At 41.2% G+C, this 24,575-nt stretch overlaps 2 protein-coding genes across 2 annotated transcripts in view; both read left to right on the top strand.

Moving 5' to 3' along the window:
- The first annotated feature begins 108 nt into the window (after window positions 1-108).
- arl5a (ADP-ribosylation factor-like 5A) lies at window positions 109-14,347 on the top strand. The gene is made up of 6 exons (XM_024006411.2): window positions 109-521; window positions 11,717-11,777; window positions 12,113-12,260; window positions 12,537-12,620; window positions 13,459-13,610; window positions 13,868-14,347. The coding sequence occupies exons 1-6, from the start codon at window positions 476-478 to the stop codon at window positions 13,914-13,916; spliced, it is 540 nt and encodes a 179-aa protein (XP_023862179.1). The 5' UTR covers window positions 109-475; the 3' UTR covers window positions 13,917-14,347.
- Window positions 14,348-22,825: 8,478 nt separating this feature from the next.
- The window catches only part of LOC139029053 (nebulin-like), an 82,348-nt gene continuing 80,598 nt past the window's right edge, over window positions 22,826-24,575 (top strand). Inside the window, 3 exon segments of the mRNA XM_070447959.1 lie at window positions 22,826-22,894; window positions 23,565-23,675; window positions 24,056-24,140. Of these exon segments, the coding sequence (XP_070304060.1) occupies window positions 24,078-24,140 (63 nt within the window). The 5' untranslated portion in view covers window positions 22,826-22,894; window positions 23,565-23,675; window positions 24,056-24,077.

The raw sequence follows: 24,575 nt of genomic DNA, 5'->3' as shown, positions 1-24,575 counted from the left end.
TTATCAAATATGTGGCATTTTGTGAATGCTTGCAATTGCCCCACTTCAAAATATGACCTAAAGTGCCTATTGATGCAGTACTACTGTGGGTAATAATTTTCTCTGATTCTCTCTGGAATCCATCCTCACTGGACCGACTGTGGAGAGAGTGCAGCTTAGAGTAGGCGTGCGTCAGTGTTGACGACCGCACTCCAGCGGACCAAGCAAGCCAGCTATCATTGTATTCTCTAGAAATACAATATAAACCGCGTCCTGTAATTCCATGTCGACCATAAAGGCCTTCGTGCAAAGATGAAAACGTTATCAAGAAGCGTTGACATTACTGGTTTCTTTTTCACCGTCAAATATTGCCAAGTGTGACACTGACAGCAGCATTGCCTGGCTAGCGCATTAGCAACATCTTCAGGAATTCGCTAGCCTAGCTAAATTAATTGGCCGTAGCTACTCGTAGTTGTCCAAAGGCTCTGCAACAGCCATGGGAATACTTTTCACCAAGCTATGGAGGCTTTTCAATCATCAAGGTAAGTATGTCGTTAACGTCGAGTGTGAAGTTCAATGGATAAGTTAGCTAGCTAGTCCAGCTGTTAGCCAACACAGCCAAGCCTGGTCCACTGGTTACAAAGCTGATAACGTTAGCTAGCTACGTTAATTTACTTGCTAATGTATCATAGCTTTAGTTTTTACCGGGCCTATATAAGTCTTACGTTATTGGCTGTAAAGCTGCCTTTTCTTTACCCAGTTACTGTAGTTAACTAGGTAACTGTTTTGCTGTAATTTTTTAGTAATACATACATTAGTAACGTTAGTTAAATGATATATCATGTGTCATACTCATAGCTAACTAGCTATAGTCAACACTGCAGTGTTCAGAGGGCCTGTGATGTACTATTTAAAAATAATAATGTTATTTAACCTTTAACTAGGCAGGTCAATTAAGAACACATTCTTATTTACAATGACGGCCTAGGAACAGTGGGTTAACTGCCTTGTTCAGGGGCAGAACGACAGATTTAGGTAACGTTATGTCCTTAGCTATTCTGCTTTTAAAGGCCTAACATTGCTAGCTAATGTTACATTGTCATTGTTTAGAGAAGACCGACTCCGGTTTGGCTTAGTAGGCAGAGGAACAGGCACTACAGTACAATGTATATAATGTTGCAATTTTTCTTGCTCTTGGGAAGCCTAAGCTCCTGAGTTTTTTTTCCCATGGGAAGTGTACTAGTAGGTCCCATAAAATACAGTTCTCTTTTGGTGGGTGTTCATGTTATCTAGGTGTTGTGTCCATATTGAACTAATTTAATGAGAGGTATATTAAAAGGTAGGTAAATTCAGGATCACTGGAGAGTAAAATAGAACTTCAAGTTTCAAATTTGAGCATGAGCCCAGCTACATTTGTCCCTTTCCCCTCACAGATTGTAGGTTAAAACTGTGCTGATGTCGTCTTTAGTGCACTGTGCATTTGTCTGAATTAGCTGAACATGTAACCAATTCCTCCCCGCTCAATATGTAATCAGATCTGTGCGAACCCCTGTAACATGAGCGCCGAGGGCAGCAGAGTATTTCTATGGAAAGTTCTCTCTGGACCGTTCGGTTTTATGTTGTAGGCCTATCTATTCTCAGGGGATCACTGACTGCGGTTAAGACTTGTTTGTCTAGTCAAATAAAAGGCCACATACATAAACAATCACGGATATCGTAACTAAAGTGGTTCACTCGCATGCAGTCAGTAGCTTGGTTTCCATCCAATGTGCGAAAGATTTTCATGCAAATATTATAAAACCGGCATTAAAATATGTGCCTTTCCGCACCAGAGGTGTTTCCATCAGACTGACTTTGTGGAAACAAGTCTGTGCGTTATGACATAGTGCGCTTAAATGTTCATGTAACGAATAACAAAACAGTGTAAAGTGTCTCCATTCCATTTTCCATAGTTTTGTCACACAAACTGTTGCGATAATTGGCACATTTGCGCCCAATCTGGTTTTCGTGCATGCTCTCTAGATAACGGTTCACGGATAAAGTAGACACTCGACAGGTAAGATTATATGTTGAGATGAATAAAATCAAGATTATTTTGATTTGTTAATTGACAGCTAAGCACCGATCATCATGTGACTAGCTTACAAATTAAGACCCTCGATTTTATTGGAAAGTAGCATCAAGCTCATCACCATGCACTTTTACCACCCTGGACTATATAACTGCCTTGATTTAGCTGGACTTCAGGAAGAGTAGCTGCTGCCTTGCACCTAATGTGGATCCATAATAAGTATAGCATCACGTGACTGCAAATTTACCTCGACACGAAGGTTATTCTATCAACAATCGTACAATAAATCGTTTCCACCGCAATTTGTTGCATAATACATTTTCTGTCGAAAGAACAAATTGTCTGTCGACATTTTAAATTATACCGACATTTCCTGTTTCCTTCACACTTGTAGTGATTTTTTAAAATGTTTCATGCCATGACTTTACTCGCATACAAACTAGTGATGGGTGTGAAAACATATTCTGATATTGTTTTGTTTCGTTTTGACAATATAGCAATATTATTTTTGCGCTAGTTGGCTGTACCTGCACGAAAACTCCAGTTTTTTTCCTTCATAGCTTGATTTCCATCTTATTTTTAAATAGGAAGCCAATTTGTTTTTAGCACTTTTATTTCCATGACTGATCAAAACTAGTTCTCATGCAGAAGACATTGTGAGCAATATGCTTCAACCATTGAATCACAATAAAATCACAGTATCAAATAGCAATACATAGAATATCGAGAATCTCAATACATATTGTATCTGCACCTATGTATTGTGATAATATCGTATTGTGAGGTCCCTGGCTGGTCCCTGGCTATTCCCAGCCGTAATAAAAACTGTGGATGGAAACGTGGTTACTGCCACATCAGAATATGTTTACCCAAGGATGAAAATGAAGGAATGACTCATTCTGAATGATGACTACTCCTGTCTGTTGTCCTAGCCTGGTTTCAGATATGCTTGATATGCWAGTGCTTTTGCTAACTCAATTTCTGTCATTGTCAAGCCAAACATGTATGGCATGGCAATTCCATAAGGAGTTAACAATAGAGCTACAGTTGTCCCTGGCAGGACAGCTTGCCTCTAATGAAATACAACACCATCTTTTTTGTCTGTTACTACCAGAGTTAGGCATACCTCCCACCCAAAGCATGTTCTGTCATGCAGAGCTTTTTATGCTTTTCAAGGCTGCTGAAAAGGGAAATGATCCGTTTTGTCAAACTTTTACCCAGTTTCTTCACTCAGGCAAACTATTGTTAGAGGCTTACAGCACCTTTCATATCTGCTCTACATTAAAGTATTTTTGCATATATAGCCTAGCATTGTACACTGTATTTTCTGGTCTCATTTAGAATATACGTGACCCATTTCTGAGTGGCTCCATATTGGTTCAGTCAGAGCCAAGTTTCATTGGACTCTCCTCTCACAATGTCTTTATTTTGTAATATAAAGACCTTGTCCTCTCACATAGGTCTATTGTAATTGGCTATGTCCTGTGTCTGAGGAAGGCTTTGATTGGTAGTCGTCTACCAGCAACAGTGTCCCACATGTCATAAAGCCCATGGGACGCGAGGCGTTCCGTTTGTGCTGCGGTGTCAGTAGTATGTCAAACAGGAATTTCAAAAACTCATCTCACTGTGGGGGTTTAAATGGAACAATGGCAGTTCATTCACAAGGTGAAGTACAAATACAATACGCTAGCACAGCACCAGTTACAATGGCTATTTACAGTAAATAGGGACGGTAGTAGAGTGTGAATGGAACAGTATGCATATATTTTAACTGCTCACACAGCCTAAAGCACCTGAGCGACCTTTGCAACTGAGAAAGATCTTATGCATTTGCTTACACAAGACTAACTGGTGGTGATCTCAAACTCCAGTGACGCAGCTGTGTGCTCTGTGCAATCTGCATTTTTTTGCAGTGGCTGCAAAAAAAGCTCACATAGTAAGATTTGTATCAGGTTCAATACAAGTTGGTATCTGCATTACCTAATGGCAAAAAATAACGCTCACCAGAACAAGTATCTACATAATGGCATCGATAAGACCCCCCCAACTAGGAATATACAGTTGTTTCTGAGAGTAAAAATAGGAATTTCCCTTTCTTTAAAGTACCAAAGTAGTCTTCTACTATTTGTTCAGTTGTAATGAAAGTAGAGTACTCCACTGACTGACAGACTTTGAAGACAGTCCAGAGTAGTTCAAGTAGGTGTTGAGTGCTGTACATACACCTCAGCCAAATACATTTAAACTCAGTTTTTCACAATTCCTGACAGTTAATCTTAGTAAAAATTCCCTGTCTTAGGTCAGTTAGGATCACCACTTTATTTTAAGAATGTGAAATGTCAGAATAATAGTAGAGATAATGATTTATTTCAGCTTTTATTTATTTCATCACATTCCCAGTGGGTCAGAAGTTTACATACACTCAATTAGTATTTCGTAGCATTGCCTTTAAATTGTTTAACTTGGGTCAAACATTTCAGGTAGCCTTCCACAAGCTTCCCACAATAAGTTGGGTGAATTTTGGCCCATTCCTCCTGACAGAGCTGGTGTAACTGAGTGAGGTTTGTTGGCCTCCATCCTCACCCACGCTTTTTCAGTTCTGCCCACAAACTTTCTATAGGATTGAGGTCAGGGCTTTGTGATGGCCACTCCAATACCTTGACTTTGTTGTACTTAAGCCATTTTGCCACAACTTTGGAAGTATGCTTGGGGTTATTGTCCATTTGGAAGACCAATTTGCGACCAAGCTTTAACTTCCTGACTGATGTCTTGATGTTGCTTCAATATATCCACACATTTTCCTCCTCATGATACCATCTATTTTGTGAAGTGCACCAGTCCCTCCAGCAGGAAAGCAKCCCCACAACATGATGCTGCCACCTCTGTGCTTCACGGTTGGGATGGTGTTCTTTCGCTTGCAAGCCTCCCCCTTTTTCCTCCGAACATAATGATGGTCATTATGGCCAAACGGTTCTATTTTTGTTTCATCAGACCAGAAGACATTTCTCCAAAAAGTACGATCTTTGTCCCCATGTGCAGTTGCAAACCGTAGTCTGGCTTTTTTATGGCGGTTTTGGAGCAGTGGCTTCTTCCTTGCTGAACGGCCTTTCAGGTTATGTCGATATAGGACTCGTTTTACTGTGGATATAGATGCTTTTGTACACGTTTCCTCCAGCATCTTCACATGGTCCTTTGCTGTTGTTCTGGGATTGAGTGCACTTTTGCACCAAAGTACGTTCATCTCTAGGAGACAGAACGCGTCTCCTTCCTGAGCGGTTTGATGGCTGCTTGGTCCGAAGTTGTTTATACTTGCGTACTATTGTTTGTACAGATGAACGTGGTACCTTCAGGCGTTTGGAAATTGCTCCCAAGGATGAACCAGACTTGTGGAGGTCTACACATTTTTTTCTGAGGTCTTGGCTGATTTCTTTAGATTTTCTCATGATGTCAAGCAAAGAGGCACGGAGTTTGAAGGTAGGCCTTGAAATACATCCACAGGTACACCTCCAATTGACTCAAATGATGTCAATTAGCCTATCAGAAGCTTCTAAAGCCATGACATCATTTTCTGGAATGTTCCAAGCTGTTTAAAGGCACAGTCAACTTAGTGTATGTAAACTTCTGACCCACTGGAATTGTGATACGGTGGCAAGTAGCCTAGCGGTTAGAGCGTTGGACTAGTAACCAAAAGGTTGCAAGATCGAATCCCCGAGCTGACATGGTAAAAATCTGTCTTTCTGCCCCTGAAAAAGGCAGTTAACCCACTGTTCCTAGGCCGTCATTGAAAATAAGAATTTGTTCTTAACTGACTCGCCTAGTTAAATAAAGGTTAAAAAAAAAAWAATACGTTGACCCACTGGAATTGTGATACAGTGAAATAATCTGTCTGTAAACAATTGTTGGAAGAATGTTGTGTCATGCACAAAGTAAATGTCCTAACAGCCTTGACAAACTATAGTTTGTTAACAAGAAATTTGTGGAGTGGTTGAAAAACAGGTTTTAATGACGCCAACCTAAGTGTATGTAAACGTCCGACTTCAGCTGTAGGTGGGAAACTGGTGGGGAAATTCCATGGTAAGAATGATAATAAGTAAGCTCATCAATAAGCTAAGGACCCTGGGACTAAACATCTCCCTCTGCAACTGTATCCTGGACTTCCTGATGGGCCTCCGCCCCCAGGTGGTAAGGGTAGGTAACAACACATCCGCCACGCTGATCCTCAACACAGGGGCCACTCAGGGGTGGGAGCTCAGTCCCCTCCTGTACTCCCTCTTCACTCATGACTTCACGGCCAGGCACGACTCCAACACCATCATTAAGTTTGCCAATGACACAACAGTTGTAGGCCTGATCACCGTCAACGACGAGACAGCCTATAGGGAGGAGGTCAGAGACCTGGCCGTGTGGTGCCAGGACAACAACCTCTCCCTCAACGTGATCAAGACAAAGGAGATGATTGTGGACTACAGGAAAAGGAGGACCGAGCACACCCCCTTTATCATCGACGGCGCTGTAGTGGAGCAGGTTGAGAGCTTCAAGTTCCTTGGTGTCCACATCACCAACAAACTAACGTGGTCCAATCACACCAAGACAGTCGTGAAGGAGGCACGGCAAAACCTATTCCCCCTCAGGAGACTGAAAAGATTTGGCATGCGTCCTCAGATCCTCAACAGGTTTTACAGCTGCACCATCGAGAGCATCCTGACTGGTTGCATCACTGCCTGTTATGGCAACTGCTCGGCCTCCGACCGCAAGGCACTCCAGAGGGTAGTGTGTACGGCCCAGTACATCACCGGGGCCAAGCTTCCTGCCATCCAGGACCTCTATACCAGGCGATGTCAGAGAAGGCCCTACAAATTGTCAAAGACCCCAACCACCCTAGTCATAGACTGTTCTCTCTGCTACTGCATGGCAAGCGGTATTGGAGCGACCAAAGTCTCGGTCCAAGAGGCTTCTCAACAGCTTCTTCCCCCAAGCCATAAGACTCCTGAACATCTAATCAAATAACTACCCAGTCTATTTGCATTGCCCCCCCACCTTTACATATTTAGTTAATATTGCCTGCTAACATGAATTTATTTTAATTAGGGAAATTGTGTCACTTCTCTTGCGCTCTGTGCAAGCAGAGTCAGGGTATATGCAGCAGTTTGGGCCGCCTGGCTCCCTGCAAACTGTGTGAAGACCATTTCTTCCTAACAATGGCCGTAAATAATTTGCCAGAATTTTATATAATTATGACATAACATTGAAGGTTGTGCAATGTAACAGCAATATTTAGACTTAAGGATGCCACCCGTTAGATAAATACGGAATGGTTCCGTATTTCACTGAAAGAATAAACGTTTTGTTTTCGAAATTATAGTTTCCGGATTTGACCATATTAATGACCTAAGGATCGTATTTCTGTGTTTTTATTATAATTAAGTCTATGATTTGATATTTGATAGAGCAGTCTGACTGAGCGGTGGTAGGCAGCAGCAMGCTCGTAAGCATTCATTCAAACAGCACTTTCCTGCGTTGGCCAGCAGCTCTTCGCTGTGCTTCAAGCATTGCGCTGTTTATGACTTCAAGCCAATCAACTCCCGAGATTAGGCTGGCAATATTATAGTGCCTATAAGAACATCCAATAGTCAAAAGTATATGACATACAAATGTTATAGAGAGAAATAGTCCTATAATTCCTATAATAACTACAACCTTAAACTTCTTAACTGGGAATATTGAAGACTCATGATAAAAGGAACCACCAGCTTTCATATGTTCTCATGTTCTGAGCAAGAACTTAAACGTTAGCTTTTTTACATGGCACATATTGCACGTTTACTTTCTTCTCCAACACTGTTTTTGCATTATTTAAACCAAATTGAACATGTTTTATTATTTATTTGAGACTAAATTGATTTTATTTATGTGTTATATTACGTAAAAATAAAAGTGTTCATTCAGTATTGTTGTAATTGTCATTATTACAAATATATAAAAATCGGCATCGGCTTTTTGGGGTCCTCCAATAATCGGTATCGGCGTTGAAAATTCAGTCGACCTCTACATATTTCCTCCATTACCTCGACTGGCCGGTGCCCCCGCACATTGGCCCTGTACCGGTACCCCCTGTATAGTCTCACTATTGTTATTTTACTGCTGCTCTTTAACTACTTGTTGATTTCATTTAATKTTATTTGTATTTTTAAAATGCATTGTTGGGTAGGGGCTTGTAAGTAAGCATTTCACTGTATGGTCTACTACACCTGTTGTATTCAGCGCATGTGACGACTAAAATTTGATTTTAATATGTACACAAAGGTAGTAGGTGGCCCGGCTGTGGTTTGTGACTACTATCATTTCCCATTTTAGCCTATTCAATTGCAGTCATTCTGTTACACATTTTAAACACTTAATAAATCATAAACAAAATGATCAGTAAAAACACTAACTGCTTGGTCTACCTTTTATTTGTTACTTCTGTGAACTTTCATTATCCTTCCTCATGTGGGAGAGAAGTTAGAAAATATCTTAAAGATATCAGAATCACTTTTATTCGCCAAGTATATTTGCACATACTCAGAATTTTACTTGGTGATAATGTGCTGATTGTGATAGACAGCATTCAGAGACAAAATGCGGAGAGCAAATTTTTAACAACAGAATTACAACACACTCTGCAATATTTATTAACCCTTTACACAAGTAATGGGGAAAACATTTATGCAGTCACTTTGGGATATTGTTTTTGATGTATCGTTTTGACAATACTGCAATTTATATTTTTGAGCTAGTTTGCTGTAACTGCACCAAAACTCGGAAAAATAGTGGAGTTTTCAAATCAAATTTGATTTGATTTGAAAACTCCACTATTTTTCCTTTATAGCTTGTAGAGCCATCTTCTTTTTAAATAGGGAGCCCATTTGTTTTCAGCACTTATTTCCATGACTGATCAAAACTCATTTTGTCATGGTTCTCTTTTGTCCCTCTGCAGCAAACATATTGTGAGCAATATGTTAGGAACATTGAATCGCAATAAAATCACAGTATCGAAACACAATACATGTAGAATCGCAATATCGTATCGGCACCTAAGTATCGTGATATTGTATCGTGAGGTCCCTTGCAATTCCAAGCTCTACTAAAACAATTGTACTCGTATATGGGTTGAAAATGGCAGATTTGGAGACAGAAGTGCCTAAATTGGAATGCAGACAGTAGCTGTACAGTAACATGTTATACATGACATCAGAGCTCAGGGTCTCCACTTCACACCGCTGTATCGGTTATGACTGACAGCCGTTCTGAACTTGAGCACCACGGGCAACAAGAAGTTGCTCCCCATCCCGTTAATTGGGCCACTTRTGCAAGTGTTTTGTTGTCCAAGTGTGCACTTCACATTTCCATATCATAAAATGCCTGTACTGTAATATACTGAGTGTACAAAACATTAACACCTTCCTAATATTGAGTTGCACCCCTGAGTTTGTACACTCAGTGTACGGTGTCAACCTTTCTGATCACTATGTTTGATGTACAGTTACAAAATGACATGGCGTTATACCCTGGGTTTCCCTGAACAGCATGAGTTTGGTTGTTGTTGTGTTGTCAAGACTATTTGCCGTGGATCACACATCTGAATGCACTCATGACTCTATTCTGTGCCCTCCAAAATTACAGTCTGCTTCTCTGAATTGCCTTGTGAAAGCCTAACACTGTAAGATCGTATTAATTTACCTAGTCGTGTTTGCAATCGAACAAGCTTTCAAATAATGCCCACCTGACCCAGATTGCAATTTATAATGGGCCGTTTTTTGATTGTCTAAACATCAACAGTAATTGTGTGATGGCAGGTTTGAGTTCCAAACAAAAGTGTGCTTGCTCTAATTCCTCAACGACACAGCTAGGAGAACTAGTTGAAGACTRTTTCAATCATAAGTGCATTGAAATTACTTAGGAACTGTGTACCTCTCCCTCATCCTTGTAATTTATTTGTTGTCTTATGCTCAACTTTCCACAAAATTCCCAAGAATATTCTTATCATGTTACTGAATGTATCCAGTATTTTCAGATCAACAAATGCGGAGAAAAGAACGGTAAATGTAAAATGGCCATAAAATCAAGTGTAATGTTTGGATTCAGTCTTGTCAGGTGAACTGTTGTCCTCACCTTTTAATCTAATAATTTTCCCATTATCTCCTAACTGTTCCATTTTAATTGCTACCATGGTTATGCATATGCCTTCCATATTTATTCTGTAGAAACATTTCAATCTAGCCCTATATATAGGTCAGTTCCCACTGAATGTAAGGGTTCATCTTATACAGAATGCTAATCATTTCTGTAAAATTAAATATAAATGTTGATATTAGTTTGTAAGGGTCATAATGTAATACTATTTGTGTTTTGATGTATTTCTAATACCTTAAGACTTTTTCTGGTACAGTGGATGTTTTCTAAGACCCCTTTTCCATCTGTTTGACCAGAAATCAAAGCCTTTTTATGATGGAAATTGTTGAGAAAAGTGTGTGTGTGTGTATATATATATATATATATATATATAAGCACCAACAAATGACCAGAGGACATAAGGAGAAGCTGGTGATAATGACTGAAGAGCAGTGTTGGCAGAGTGTAGGCTACTGTTTCTTATCTGCAGGACTGGATCAGTCAAACTATATGTGAGCCCCAGTGCCTTAGACTAAGCATGGTGGATGGTCCTGCAGGCATGCCAGAAAACATGTAGAGATGGAAACTGACTCTCTCCCCTCTTGAGCCTTATGGCCCAGAAACTAACAAGGCTCTAGATGTTCTTGAGGCTCCCTCTCAGTTGTGGTTTTCTGGGGTTTTGAAGACAAAATATTCACTTCTGTAGTTTCTGTCCTGCTCAACCAACATTTCCTTGTCAGTCACATGATTAGTCTACATAAGTTGATCATATGGGCATGAGTAAGGGAGATGGGAGTGATGTGAGAAGGAGAGAGTATTGAGTAGGCCCAGCCCTAGATCCAATCCAAACACACTATACTCCTGTCTGCAGCTATCAAAAGGGGAGTGGTTAGGCTATTTGTTCAGCTTTGTTAGTAATAATTTTGCTCAGCCTGGCCTATGCCCATATTTGGCTGGTTCTTCTCTACTAATACTGTGCATTTCTCAAATTCCAGTCAAGATGTGGTTACGTATAGGCGACAGTGTTTATATGGAGCTGCATGTTTGAGTCCAGATTGCTTTGGCTTTGCTTGGATGACCAGGTGGTGGCTCAGTATCCGTCCAACCATTCCCAACAGCTGCTGCTTTCAGCTTGAGCAAGCACAGCGCTGAGACCGCTCACCCTAATGTAGGCCTAACTGTGCGTGTTCCCCCCTCTTCTCTGGCACTGCTAAGTCTGAGTGAGAGAGCAGTGTGAAAATGTGTAAAACATGGCAGTTTTTCACTGTCAAGTCTCGAAGTCTGCTCCAAAACAGAATGGATTGTTTCATTCATGGCTGTGCTTTGGAGATCTGAGGTCCTTTGTTTGAACAATTTCAACAGTGTTGTAGAAGAAAATGAGGAATGGTGCTGCTCCTTATTGGGTGTGTAGGTCAGCCACAGTGCATTGAAGTCAGACTTATTTTTGAAGTTTATAGTGTCTTGTGATTATTTGTACGTGTTTTTAATACGTATTTCTTCTTACTCTTTTTCTTTCAGAGCACAAGGTTATTATTGTGGGCCTGGACAATGCAGGGAAGACCACCATACTTTACCAGTTGTAAGTTTTTTGCCTACTGTTACTAGATAAAGATAGGGGGATGAGAGTGAGGTCTATAGAAGGGAAAACAGTGGTACAACAACAGTAGACTCATTTATTCTCACAACTAGGGGGGGATTAGGACTTCATAAGGTTTCTTTTCTGCTAAATGAGAAAGTGACCTTAGCTTAAATACTTTTTGGTTAACCCACTTATGGAAGAATGTGATCCAATAGGGACTAGATTTACAAAATTACCTGTTGACAACCACATTGTTCTCATGCCTACCAACATTCTTACTGACGTGAATGTTGTTTTGCATTGATATTGAGAAACTCCTGTGCTTGTGTTTGCAGTTCTATGAATGAGGTGGTCCACACGTCTCCTACAATAGGCAGCAACGTGGAGGAGATAGTGGTGAACAACACACACTTCCTGATGTGGGACATCGGAGGACAGGAGTCACTGAGATCCTCCTGGAACACGTACTACACTAACACAGAGGTCAGACCACGTACTGTGGATGTATGGCAATTGTTTGTTGAACTGTTAACTTGTGTGTGTCTTGAATTAAACTAGGCTGTCTGGTAACATGTAACAAAAACTGCTCAACAATATTGATATGTAATTACAATGTAAATTCCAAAATATTAAAGGATTAATACAATGTTGCTAGTGTAATTACAGTGTTATTACTTAGATATAAGAGCAACTTAATGTACAGTGTTACCGACTGTCTTTTTAATATCCTTTCTTATGTCTCCCTATCTTTCGCTCCAGTTTGTGATAGTAGTGGTGGACAGCACAGACAGAGAGAGAATCTCTGTCACCAAAGAGGAGCTCTACAGAATGCTTGCACATGAAGTGAGTTTTGGTGTTCCTGGCCATGTTTTATAGTGCACACTGCACACAATGTTTGTGTCAACGTAGAATGAGTTTTATAACTAAGATGGGAACAAATTTGTCATAGTGGGCAGAACAAGCAAGGAGGGGGGCAGAGCCAAGCACGAGTTAGCGAGATCCTATTGGTGCGTTCTAGCAAACATCTGCCTATTTCCGTTAGTGAACGCCTACTCTGTGAAGTGTGCGTGTGAAATAACTCAATTCGCCTTTGCACTCCTTCTTATCAAGGCAATTTTTTGGAACTTTGGCAAAGTCTAAAGTCTACAAAACTTTGCCACTCAGTTTGAAACAGATTCTAGTTTTGGGAACAGAAAATGTACAGAATGTCGGCCAAAATCTATCTCGTTCTTCTATTGCCGGCCGCTGGGCTTTCTCTCACTACCATATTTGGTATTGAGTGGAAACGCCAAGCGGATGCTTCACATTTATACGTCCAGTAAAATGTCTCATTGTTCAATCTGTGATACTACCCTCAGCCTAGCAGACATGGAAGCAGCCTATGTTCTATGATGATCTATGAGCATATGGGTACCTCTCAATTTCATTCTCCTCATCCTCCCTCCTTCTATTTACTCCTTAATTGAAAATACATGGGTTCTTCTCACTTTCCTTCTCCTCTCTCCCAGTAATTATGCCTTAGAACTCAAACTCAAATCAAATTTGACTGGTTGCATACACATATTTAGCAGATGTTATTGCGGTTGTAGCGAAATGCTTGAAACAAAGTTGCTTAGGAGCTGGGAATAAAGTGGCCATGTCTATCGGCGTCATCTTGTCATCCACCCTCCTCTCTCGTCAGGACCTGAAGAAGGCGGGCCTGCTGATTTTTGCTAACAAACAGGATGTGAAAGGCTGTATGTCTGTGGCTGAGATCTCCCAGAGCCTGCAGCTCACCTCAGTCAAAGACCACCAGTGGCATATCCAAGCCTGCTGCGCCCTCACTGGGGAGGGGTAAGAGAAACATTTTCATTTAACCATTATTTATGCCGGTTATTCTCGTTGGGATTAAAGTTCTATTGCAAGAGACCTGGTCCAACATTCATACAGTAGGGCAGTGTTGCTCAGCTTTTTTTAGTGCCAGGGACCGGCAAGCTATGGTCTTTCCTCCTTGGAGGGTCGCTTACATTTAAACTAGCATTTGTCTTATTCCCACTTTTATATGCTGAAAATGGCATTCTCTCTCTCCATCCTGTCTCCCTACCTTTTAGTTTGTGCCAGGGCCTGGAGTGGATGATGTCACGACTGCGGGTTAGATGACCTTTGACGCTGATCAACAACAACAGTGTGCTGTTCCTTTCTTCTCTCTACACCTTCAGTCCTGAGGGATTGGGTGGTTGACAGGCGGCTCTTTTCCTCTCCATGAGACTGACTTGACCCGGTTGGCCAGACTCCCTACCGGCCAGGATGTTGTTTTTCTTCTGCGTGTTTATTTCTTTCTACAGAACACTGATCTGCTCTGACTGAGAACTGTGAACAACCAGAACTGTACCACTCTACCATTTCAGGATCCATTCTGGAAAGAAAAACTAAACAAAAGACTCATGAAATCCGGTGTATTTAATTTCTGAATCTGCACGCTTGGTTTTCATACTATAAGAAAAAAGGAATGCTTGGGACAGCTCAGACTTAACAGGAGTCGTCTTTAGCTGTGTGTGAGTGGGCTTGCCTGCCCAGAGTGGCCTTGTTGCAGTATTGTCGGACGGCGTGAGGGGGTGGTATTGCCCTGTGTGTACAGTCCAGTATTTACATTACATCTGCATCCCAAATGGGATATATATATATATATATCAGCAAAAAAAGAAACGTTCTCTCACTGTCAACTGCGTTTATTTTCAGCAAACTTAATGTGTAAATATTTGTATGAACATAACAAGATTCAACAACTGAGACATAAACTGAACAAGTTCCACAGACATGTGACTAACAGAAATGGAATAATGTGTGTTTGAACAAAGGTGGGGTGAAAATCAATAGTAACAGTCAGTATCTGGTGTGGCCCTGCTAATTTTGTTAGCAGATTTGTCAGTTCTTGCTGTGAGATGTTACCCCACTCTTCCACCAAGGCACCTGCAAGTTCCCGGACATTTCTGGAGGGAATGGCCCTAGCCCTCACCCTCCGATCCAACAGGGCCCAGACGTGCTCAATAGGATTGAGATCCGGGCTCTTTGCTGGCCTTGGCAGAACACTGACATTCCTGTCTTGCAGGAAATCACGCACAGAACGAGCAGTATGGCTGTTGGCATTGTCATGCTGGAGGTTCATGTCAGGATGAGCCTGCAGGAAGGGTACCACATGAGGGAGGAGGATGTCTTCCCTGTAACACACAGCGTTGAGATTGCCTGCAATGACGACAAGCTCACTCCGATGATGCTGTGACACACCACCTCAGACCATGACGGACCTTCCACCTCCAAATCGATCCCGCTCCAGAGTACAGGCCTCGGTGTAACGCTCATTCCTTCGACGATAAACGCGAATCCGACCATCACCCCTGGTGAGACAAAACCGCGACTCGTCAGTAAAGAGCACTTTTTGCCAGTCCTGTCGCTGGACCAGACGGTGGGTTTGTGCCCATAGGTGACGTTGTTGCCAGTGATGTCTGGTGAGGACCTGCCTTACAACAGCCTCTCTCAGCCTATTGCGGACAGTCTGAGCACTGATGGAGGGATTGTTCGTTCCTGGTGAAACTCGAGCAGTTGTTGTTGCCATCCTGTACCTGTCCCGCAGGTGTGATGTTCGGATGTACCAATCCTGTGCAGGTGTTGTTACACGTGGTCTGCCACTGCGAGGAGGATCAGCTGTCTGTCCTGTCTCCCTGTAGCGCTGTCTTAGGCGTCTCACAGTATGGACATTGCAATTTATTGCCCTGGCCACATCTGCAGTCCTCATGCCTCCTTGCTGCATGCCTAAGGCACGTTCACGCAGATGAGCAGGGACCCATCTTTCTTTTGGTGTTTTTCAGAGTCAGTAGAAAGGCCTCTTTAGTGTCTAAGTTTTCATAACTGTGACCTTAATTGCCTACCGTCTGTAAGCTGTAAGTGTCTTTACGACCATTCCACAGGTGCATGTTCATTAATTGTTTATGGTTCATTGAACAAGCATGGGAAACAGTGTTTAAACCCTTTACAATGAAGATCTGTGAAGTTATTTGGATTTGACTAATTATCTTTGAAAGCCAGGGTCCTGAAAAAGGGATGTTTCTTTTTTTGCTGAGTTTAAATGTATGTGTGTATGTATATATGTATATGTGTGTGTGTGTGTGTGTGGTGTGTCATTTGGAATGCACATTACATTACCTTGTGCCTGCTGTGTCCGAATCCTCACATAATGGCGGCTGAAGACACTGCAATCAAAGAACACGAGGGAGAAACCCAACTCCCTCAGCTCATATGAAATACAGTGAATAAAAATTGTGTTTTTAAGTTTTGCGTACATTACATATGTCATAAATGTGTTTTTATTTTGCAGGTAAGTAATATTTCTCTTTGTGTGGTTTCTAAACAGTGGTTTGTCTTCATATGACCTTGTGATGTATGACCTTTAACGTATTGACATTTTTCAACCAACCTCTGGGGGAGTATGTTCTGCTGTGATTCTTCAACCACCTCTGGGGGCAGTAGTTCTGCTGTGATTCTTCAACCAACCTCTGGGGGCAGTATGTTCTGCTGTGATTCTTCAACCAACCTCTGGGGGCAGTATGTTCTGCTGTGGACCATTGGACTCATGTTCAACATTCTTTCAGAGAATGGCCACTGACTGACGGACAGACGGGAACAGTGAGGGAGTGACACTGGACAGTCCATGTAGAAGTCTGTAGGACAGCCAGGGACGGGATGAGGAGAGAGTAGACCAAAGTCAAGTATCCTTTATTATCCCAAACGTGGGAAATCACTTGCCTTGCTTCACATAGAAAGGGTGAGCAGTCAGGCAGGGTTGAGGTGAGCATCTCCAGTGCTCCCATAGTGCTGTTGTACATAGTGAGACAGCCCTAAATACTGGTCCAGGTTTCAATATTCCTATAGACAGAGTAAGTCAAATATATCCCAGAACAGCACTTCAGTCAGAGTTGATATTTGCATACTGTAGTATGTTTGTATAGGAGCCTAAGTACTTTATTACCCTTTATTTACGTACGTTCAGTTTTACAATGAGATTAGTTTTAGTTGGTATAGCCTGACAGATGTATTTATTTCATAACTGACATTTGTTTGTCAGTCATTGGTCATCATACGTGAGTAAAATGACCAATAGTAAGCAAATAACCTACAAGTATAGGTAATGTCTGTTGTCTCCATGATTGCCTTGGATGAGTCAGTAGTAAAACACTATTCCATTGGTCACCTGTCCATAGTGGAGTAGATGACCTGTCTTCAAGAAGGATGTCTGTCATTGTGAGTGTGTCAAACACCATAAACATAAGAATAATGTGATCTGAAAGGTGAGTACCAAATCCTGGCAATGTTATTCTCATGTATGACGCTCAAGTGTCCCATGCTGCAAAATAGTTGTTTTTTTACAATGGGGAAAAACCTCAGTAAATTAAGGATAAATGAAAAATGCAATCATGTTCACCCCACATACATTATAAAGATAGTAAAATAAAAACATGCCATCATGACTTGCATTACTCAGCACGCAGTATAAAAAAACAAGACCTCAGTCAGAAAGCATTCAAACCATAGTCATAGTTCAAACTTTATGGGCTATATGACTCCTACATGTCAGTTACCCTTACCCATGGTAAACAACCCAGGATCCTTTGCACAGTCATGCTATGATGACCTATGACACCATCATCACCACATCTATCCTCTTACCTCAGTGTTGATGGGGACAATTGTTATCCAAGGAGTAAGTGGTGGGATTATTGAGAGCTCAGTACCATTGGCATAATGCTGTAGCTATCAATGTGCAGCTGCTACTGTCCTCTATGTCCTCCACCATGCCATTTTTTCCAGTGACTAAGCAGAATCATTTGGCTTCTCCCCTGGTGTCGCTCCTGGGTAGTTTTTATCCCTCTACTGTCTGCTAGAATCATATCGATAGCCCCTCCAAATCCCCAACCAAAACAGCAAAATTATCCAATTCTGTTGAAAGAATGGATAATAAAGCATTCTATTCTATCCCCAAACCTTATTATACATTCACAAACCATAAAGAGATGAGTTGTTTTTTAATATACATTTAACCTTTGCCCATAGTGAAGATACTGTAAACACTCATACTTCACTGAAACACTGGCTGTGTGCACTGACTTAGTCTGATAAAGGATGCCATAATTGTCTCCAATGCAGATAAATTACAACAGTATAGACTGGGTACAACATGAGGTAATGAGCTTTCTCAATGAAGACATGTCTGTATATTATCCCTATTTCTCCATGAAGGCCAATTTATCTGTCTTTCTGTTTTTATAGACTTGAAAAACTGCAGCGACGTTGCTATCATGGGCTAGACATCATTGATTCAGTGTATCAAAGACCAGAGTGCTGAGACTACTGCTTTCAGACGAGAGAAATGTGGTGTGAGGTCATGAAAAACTCAGCTGTGCCTGTTAATCAAAGCCCTGTGACTCCCTTCTCCTGTGGGGGATGTCACATACCTCAGCCAGAGTCGCAGGCAGAGCCATAGGATGAAAAGAGGGGTAACAGAAAGGTAGATGTATGCTACTGAGGTAACAATACATGTACAACACTTTTTCTATGAACGTATATACAGTTGCCCATACCAACTTAGGTGAAGGGATATTTTGTATTTTCTCAGGGAAAGCTGTATCACTGTCACCCCCTCCCCCCACTGTACATGTACTTCACATTTTTATTTACAGTGGGGTCTATAATTATTTGCACCCTTGATAAAGATGAGCAAAAAAACACTATAAAATATATAATACAAATACTGAGCTATATTGAATGCTCAAAAATATTTGGAAATTATATTTGTTTATACTAATACAATTGCTCAGAGATAGAGATTTTGTTTAACAAGTAATAAATAAAATATTGTCAGCCCTGTTTTRAGTACTCCAGCACTCTACCGAGGATAACGACACCGAGCCTTTCTCTACCAGGTTTTTGTCTAAAATGTCCTGGTACTTCGTAAAGTTCATGATGCCATTGACCTTAACAAGAGCCACAGGACCAGTGGAAGCAAAATAGCCCCATAACATCAAAGATGCACCCCCATATTTTACTGCATGTATGAGGTACGTTTCTGCTTATGCTTCTGTTTTTTAACGCCAAACCCACCACTGGTGTGCATGGCAAAAAAATAACTATTTTTATGTCATCTGACAATAGCACTGCCTGGAATTTGATAAATGGCATTGGCACTTGGATTGGAAACGGTTCTATGGTCAGATGACATGAAAATAGAGCTATATGGCCACGCACACCAGTGGTGGGTTTAACTGGGATACCACATCTGGGATAACTATAGTTTTAACTATGCTTTGTGTAAAGGATAGTTACTTTGGAGGTGACAACAGCTATTTGAATACAGATCCCCCCCAAAATTACAACTTTTTAAAACTATTTGAGTACAGATCTCAGGAAATAATTACTTTTTAAAACTATTGGAATATAGATCTCAGAAAGCAACTACTTGAAGGAAAGGAGGGGAGCGACTAGGAGAGGGAGACATGCAAGACTTCAGAGATGCAACTTGAAGGGAGGGAAACTGCTGGAAGAATGGAGATGGTTTGACACCAGAAACCATAACAGGGTAATGTCATACCAGCTTGACTGGTGCCTGATCTAACCTTTAACTCACAGGCTGACCTCAATCTTATTTGAGTATGGCATGAGTAACTTGTAATACGTCTTCTGCAGCATACAGTCACATCAGGAGCTCAGTATCATACTAAGTTGCTATTTACTTCTTTATGGTGCATATTTATTTAGGGTTGGTGGTGGGACAGCAGGCCAATGGTTTGATTCCCTTTCCTTCAAATCCAGTGGCCCATAATGGCTTTGACCCTGCTCCAGACACCACACAGCCCTGTGGCCAGGGAGACTTAACACAGGACCTTGATCAGAGAGTCTCCTGCATAGAGTCAGTCAGTACAGTCAGTATCCCCACCTGAACTACAGTACCAGTCTCTGATCTAGGATCAGTTCCCTCCTGTCCATGTTATAATCCTATTCATTCATTATGATCAAAAAGGCAAAACTGATCTTAAATCAGCACTCCTGCTCTGAGACGCTTGATACATACAACCCCAGACTCAGAGCCCACTTCCACTCAAGGAACCCCCTGCAACACTCTGTCCCCACTGACATCACCCCCAAAACAGTCAACATTCGTGATCACTTCCTATCACCCCCTAGGGGGGTAGGTAGTTGGGGTTTTCTCTTGTTTTCTTTCCCCTCTCTGCCCCTTCCTACCCCTTCCTCATAGTTGTATACAATGTGTATACAAAACATTAAGAACACCTGCTCTTTCTATGACATACACTGACCAGGTTTGATTTGATTCGATTTGTTGTCCTCATTTGGATTCCAAGAGTCTTTAAACATTAAAATACAATTTAAAATACAGTCACGTTTTCACATATAACTCAGTGTTACAAACAGCAAACATAATATACTGCCATATTGACCAGATAAATTATCTAACAGTATGAAAAGGTAGATTGGTTCCTTCATCTACCATAGTCCTGCATAACCTTCCAATTTATTCTATTTAAATGGTTCTAAAGTATTGTTTGAATTTATTTAATGAAAGGTATTTGGTTTGCTCAGATAAATTATTCAATTTCTTTTATTGCTCTGAATCTAAATGTTATTTTGCCTATTTCTCTTTTCTTTCTGGATAACACATAGATGGTGGACAATCTATTCTTAGTATTGACTGAATGTCTGTCTCTTACCAACTGAATACTGTTGTGAATGGAGTTTGGTCGTTTTAAATGGTGTGCAATGTGAAATAAAATAAGCATGTTTTTTTTTGTTTTTTTTTATTGTTGTTTGATGACCGCCCAAGATCATTGTGCATGACTACAACAGAAGAATCATATCTCCACCTTAAAACAATCCTTGCTGCTTTGTTGAATGCTATGATCCCTTATTGATGTCACTGGTTAAATCCACTTCAATCAGTGTAGATGAAGAGGAGGAGATACAGTTGAAGTTGGAAGTTTACATATACCTTAGCTAAATACATTTAAACTCAGTTTTTCATAATTCCTGATATTTAATCCGAGTAAAAATTCTCTGTCTTAGGTCAGTTAGGATCACCACTTTATTTTAAGAATGTGAAATGTCAGAGTAATAGTAGAGATAATTATTTATTTCAGCTTTTATTTCTTTCATCACATTCCCAGTGGGTCAGAAGTTTACATACACCAAATGAGTATTTGGTAGCATTGCCTTTAAATTGTTTAACTTGGGTCAAACGTTTCGGGTAGCCTTCCACAAGCTTCCCAGAATAAGTTGGGTAAATTTTGGCCCATTCCTCCTGACAAAGCTGGTGTAACTGAGTCCGGCCTCCTTGCTCGCAAAAGCTTTTTCAATTCTGCCCACACATTTTCTATAGGATTGAGGTCAGGGCTTTGTGATAGCCACTCCAATACCTTGACTTTGTTGTCCTTAAGCCATTTTGCCACAACTTTAGAAGTATGCTTGGTAGTATGCTTGTCATTGTCCATTTGGAAGACCCATTTGTGACCAAGCTTCAACTTCCTGACTGATGTCTTGAGATGTTGCTTCAATATATCCACATCATTTTTCTTCCTCATGATGCCATCTATTTTGTGAAGAGCACCAGTCCCGCCAGCAGCAAAGCACCCCCACAACATGATGCTGCCACCCCCGTGCTTCACGGTTGGGATGGTGTTCTTCGGCTTGCAAGCTCCCTCTTTTTCCTCCAAACATAACGATGGTCATTATGGCCAAACAGTTCTATTTTTGTTTCATCAGACCAGAGGACATTTCTCCAAAAAAGTATGATCTTTGTCCCCATGTGCAGTTGCAAACCGTAGTCTGGCTTTTTTATGGTGGTTTTGGAGCAGTGGCTTCTTTCTTGCTGAGTGGCCTTTCAGGTTATGTCGATATAGGACTCGTTTTCCTGTGGATATAGATACTTTTGTACCTGCTTCCTCCAGCATCTCCATAATGTCCTTTGCTGTTGTTCTGGGATTGATTTGCTGTTGTTCTGGGATTGATTTGCACTTTTCACACCAAAGTACGTTCATCTCTAGGAGACAGAACGCGTCTCCTTCCTGAGCGGTATGACGGCTGCGTGGTCCCAAGGTGTTTATACTTGCGTGCTATTGTTTGTACAGATGAACGTGGTACCTTCAGGCGTTAATCTGTCTGTAAACAATCGTTGGAAAAATTACTTGTGTCATGCACAAAGTATATGTCCTAACCGACTTGCCAAAACTATAGTTTGTCAACAGAAAATTTGTGGAGTGGTTGAAAAACCACCATGTAAACTTCCGACTTCAACTGTAGGTTAAAGAGGGATTTTTAAGCCTTGAGAAAATTGATACATTTGACATTTTAGTCATTTCGCAGACGCTCTGATCCAGAGCAATTTACAGTAGTGAGTGCATACAGTTTCGTAATGGTCCCCCGTGGGAATCGAAACCACAACTCTGGCTTTGCAAGCTCTACAAACTGAGCCACACGGGACCACATGGATTGTGTATGTGTGCCATTCAGAGGGTGAATGGGCAAGACAAAAAATGAACTGCCTTTAAACAGGGTATGGTAGTAGGTGCCAGTTCTTTTTTGTCAAGAACTGCAACACTGCTGGGTTTTTCACACTCAACAGTTTCCCATGTGTATCAAGAATGGTCCACCACCCGAAGGACATCCAGCCAACTTGATACAACTCTTGGGAAGCATTTGAGTCAACATGGGCCAACATATCCCTGTGGAATGCTTTCGACACCTTGTAGAGTCCATGCCCCAATGAATTAAGGCTGTTCTGAGGGCAAAGGAAGGGGGSGAAGGTGCAACTCAATATCAGGAAGGTATTTCTAATGTTTGGTATACTTAGTGTATATTGCACTCAGATAAATTTACTTAACAGGTGCTATTTTCTTGAGGGATCACTTAGGTATATTTAGATTTTGAAACCTGAGAGCGCCAGCCTCTGATTGGCTGTTTGGACCACATGATAACCATGGTGCCGCTGCAGCTGTGAGCTGTCGTCCATCGTTTCTGTGGAGGGAAGTTGGGGAGGCTCTTTGGCGGCTTGGGAAACAATTCAACTCTAAAGTAAACTGGTAAGCTAAAAGAAACAATAAAGTGAACATATTCCTTCCTTTCATCTTACCGCTCCAGCATTGCCATCGTTTGGGACTATTTTGTCTTCTGTACAGTTTTGTCTCCTGCTGCCTTTGGATTGCTTAGAGATAGTTAATGAAGGAATAATCGCAGTTAACGGGCTGTGTCCTCGTTAAAGCAGTCTCAGAGCAGTGGATCTCCAGAGACCAACAGGCCAACAATGGGACACCTTTTTAAAACCCACCACAAGTTTGTTGCATTTTCCACAACCTCTCCTGCTTCTATTTTCAAGTCATTTTTGGTGAAAAAGTACTTTTGTGAATGGAGTGCTAAAAAAGGGTAGTTAGTACAGCCATCCTATATTTAACCTGCAGCCTCAGAAGGCATTGGAGCTCTGTTAGCTAAACAAAGCCAGCCAATCAGACTGTGGTATTAACTTACATGACAAACAGCTGTCCCAACCCTTCAGCCAGGAGGCGCAGGACTGCTCTAGGGGGGTTTAAGGTGTCAAACTCTCATCAAAGTCTACCGGCCTTCAAAAGGCATTCCAGTACAACTGTGATCACACCTTTTAGCTGTACCTGAGCTTTATCTTATCTGTTGTGGAATTGGAGTTGATCACAGTGAGAGTGAATGTTAATTCTGACGCTTATTTGTTTACTTGTCTAGGCTTTAGAACAAAACACAAATTGGAATATCAGTTTGGGACCCTAGTGGACAGCAAGTCAGCAGCTTCCTTTACTGTAAGGTTGCTGGAAATACTACAGGAGTCTTTCTCGGGTACGACATGTTGTACTGTTTGGCATCATTGTGTGTGCATGTTACATACATTATATGTGAATGACTTTGTTAGAAGGTTCTGTCCATATCCTGTCTTTGACTTTGGTGGTTTAGGTTCACCAGAGACTGCAAGGCAGGTTCTTAAGCCTCTGGTAAAGACACATTGCTCTACATTGCTCTATGGAGGGCACTAGTACTGCTTTTTGCTTCTAAAGAGGAAATGTATTGTAACACAGAGTTTTACATTGATGTTGACTGTTACGTTCAAATTATGGATACTAGACGATTGTGAATTGTGCTTGTAAAGTTTCAACCATATTTTACTGGGAGGTGCATCATTGAGAATTTAAATGCCTGATGATGTTATGTGTTTGAGGTAGAAACCCCTAAAACTGCATCATCATGGATGAGAATGAAGAAATTGAGGAGGAGTTTGAGGAGGATGAGGAGATCTTTGAGGAAGAGGTAAGTAAATATTTTCTTGCGACATCAACACAACACACTGTCATTGTCTTAGGTACTCAGACTCAGTCAATTCAATTCAAATTCAGTCAAGGAAAATTAGAATAGGAATCAGAATTTCAGTTTACCTCCTGAATTGAAATGYAATTGGAACTCCAACCCCATTCCAAACCCACTACATATGTTCTTAAGTCTGAGTTTTATGGCCACAGTAGTCAAATCAAATCACATTTTATTGGTCATATACACATGGTTAGCAGATGTTATTGCGAGTGTAGCGAAATGCTTGTAAACAAAGTTTCCTAAGGACTAGAAGCGAGGCAGCCTCTGTCAGCGCCATTTCTGTCTTCCTGGTACTCTGGTACTGGTGGCTCTCCAGGTTAACTAGCTAGCTTTACTCAGTCCCTATGAATAGGCAACTTAGTTTTGATACCACCC

This window comes from Salvelinus sp. IW2-2015, linkage group LG2 (assembly GCF_002910315.2).
Source record: "Salvelinus sp. IW2-2015 linkage group LG2, ASM291031v2, whole genome shotgun sequence".
In the NCBI taxonomy this organism is placed as follows: domain Eukaryota; kingdom Metazoa; phylum Chordata; class Actinopteri; order Salmoniformes; family Salmonidae; genus Salvelinus; species Salvelinus sp. IW2-2015.
This window is presented reverse-complemented; position numbering and strand designations above follow the sequence as displayed.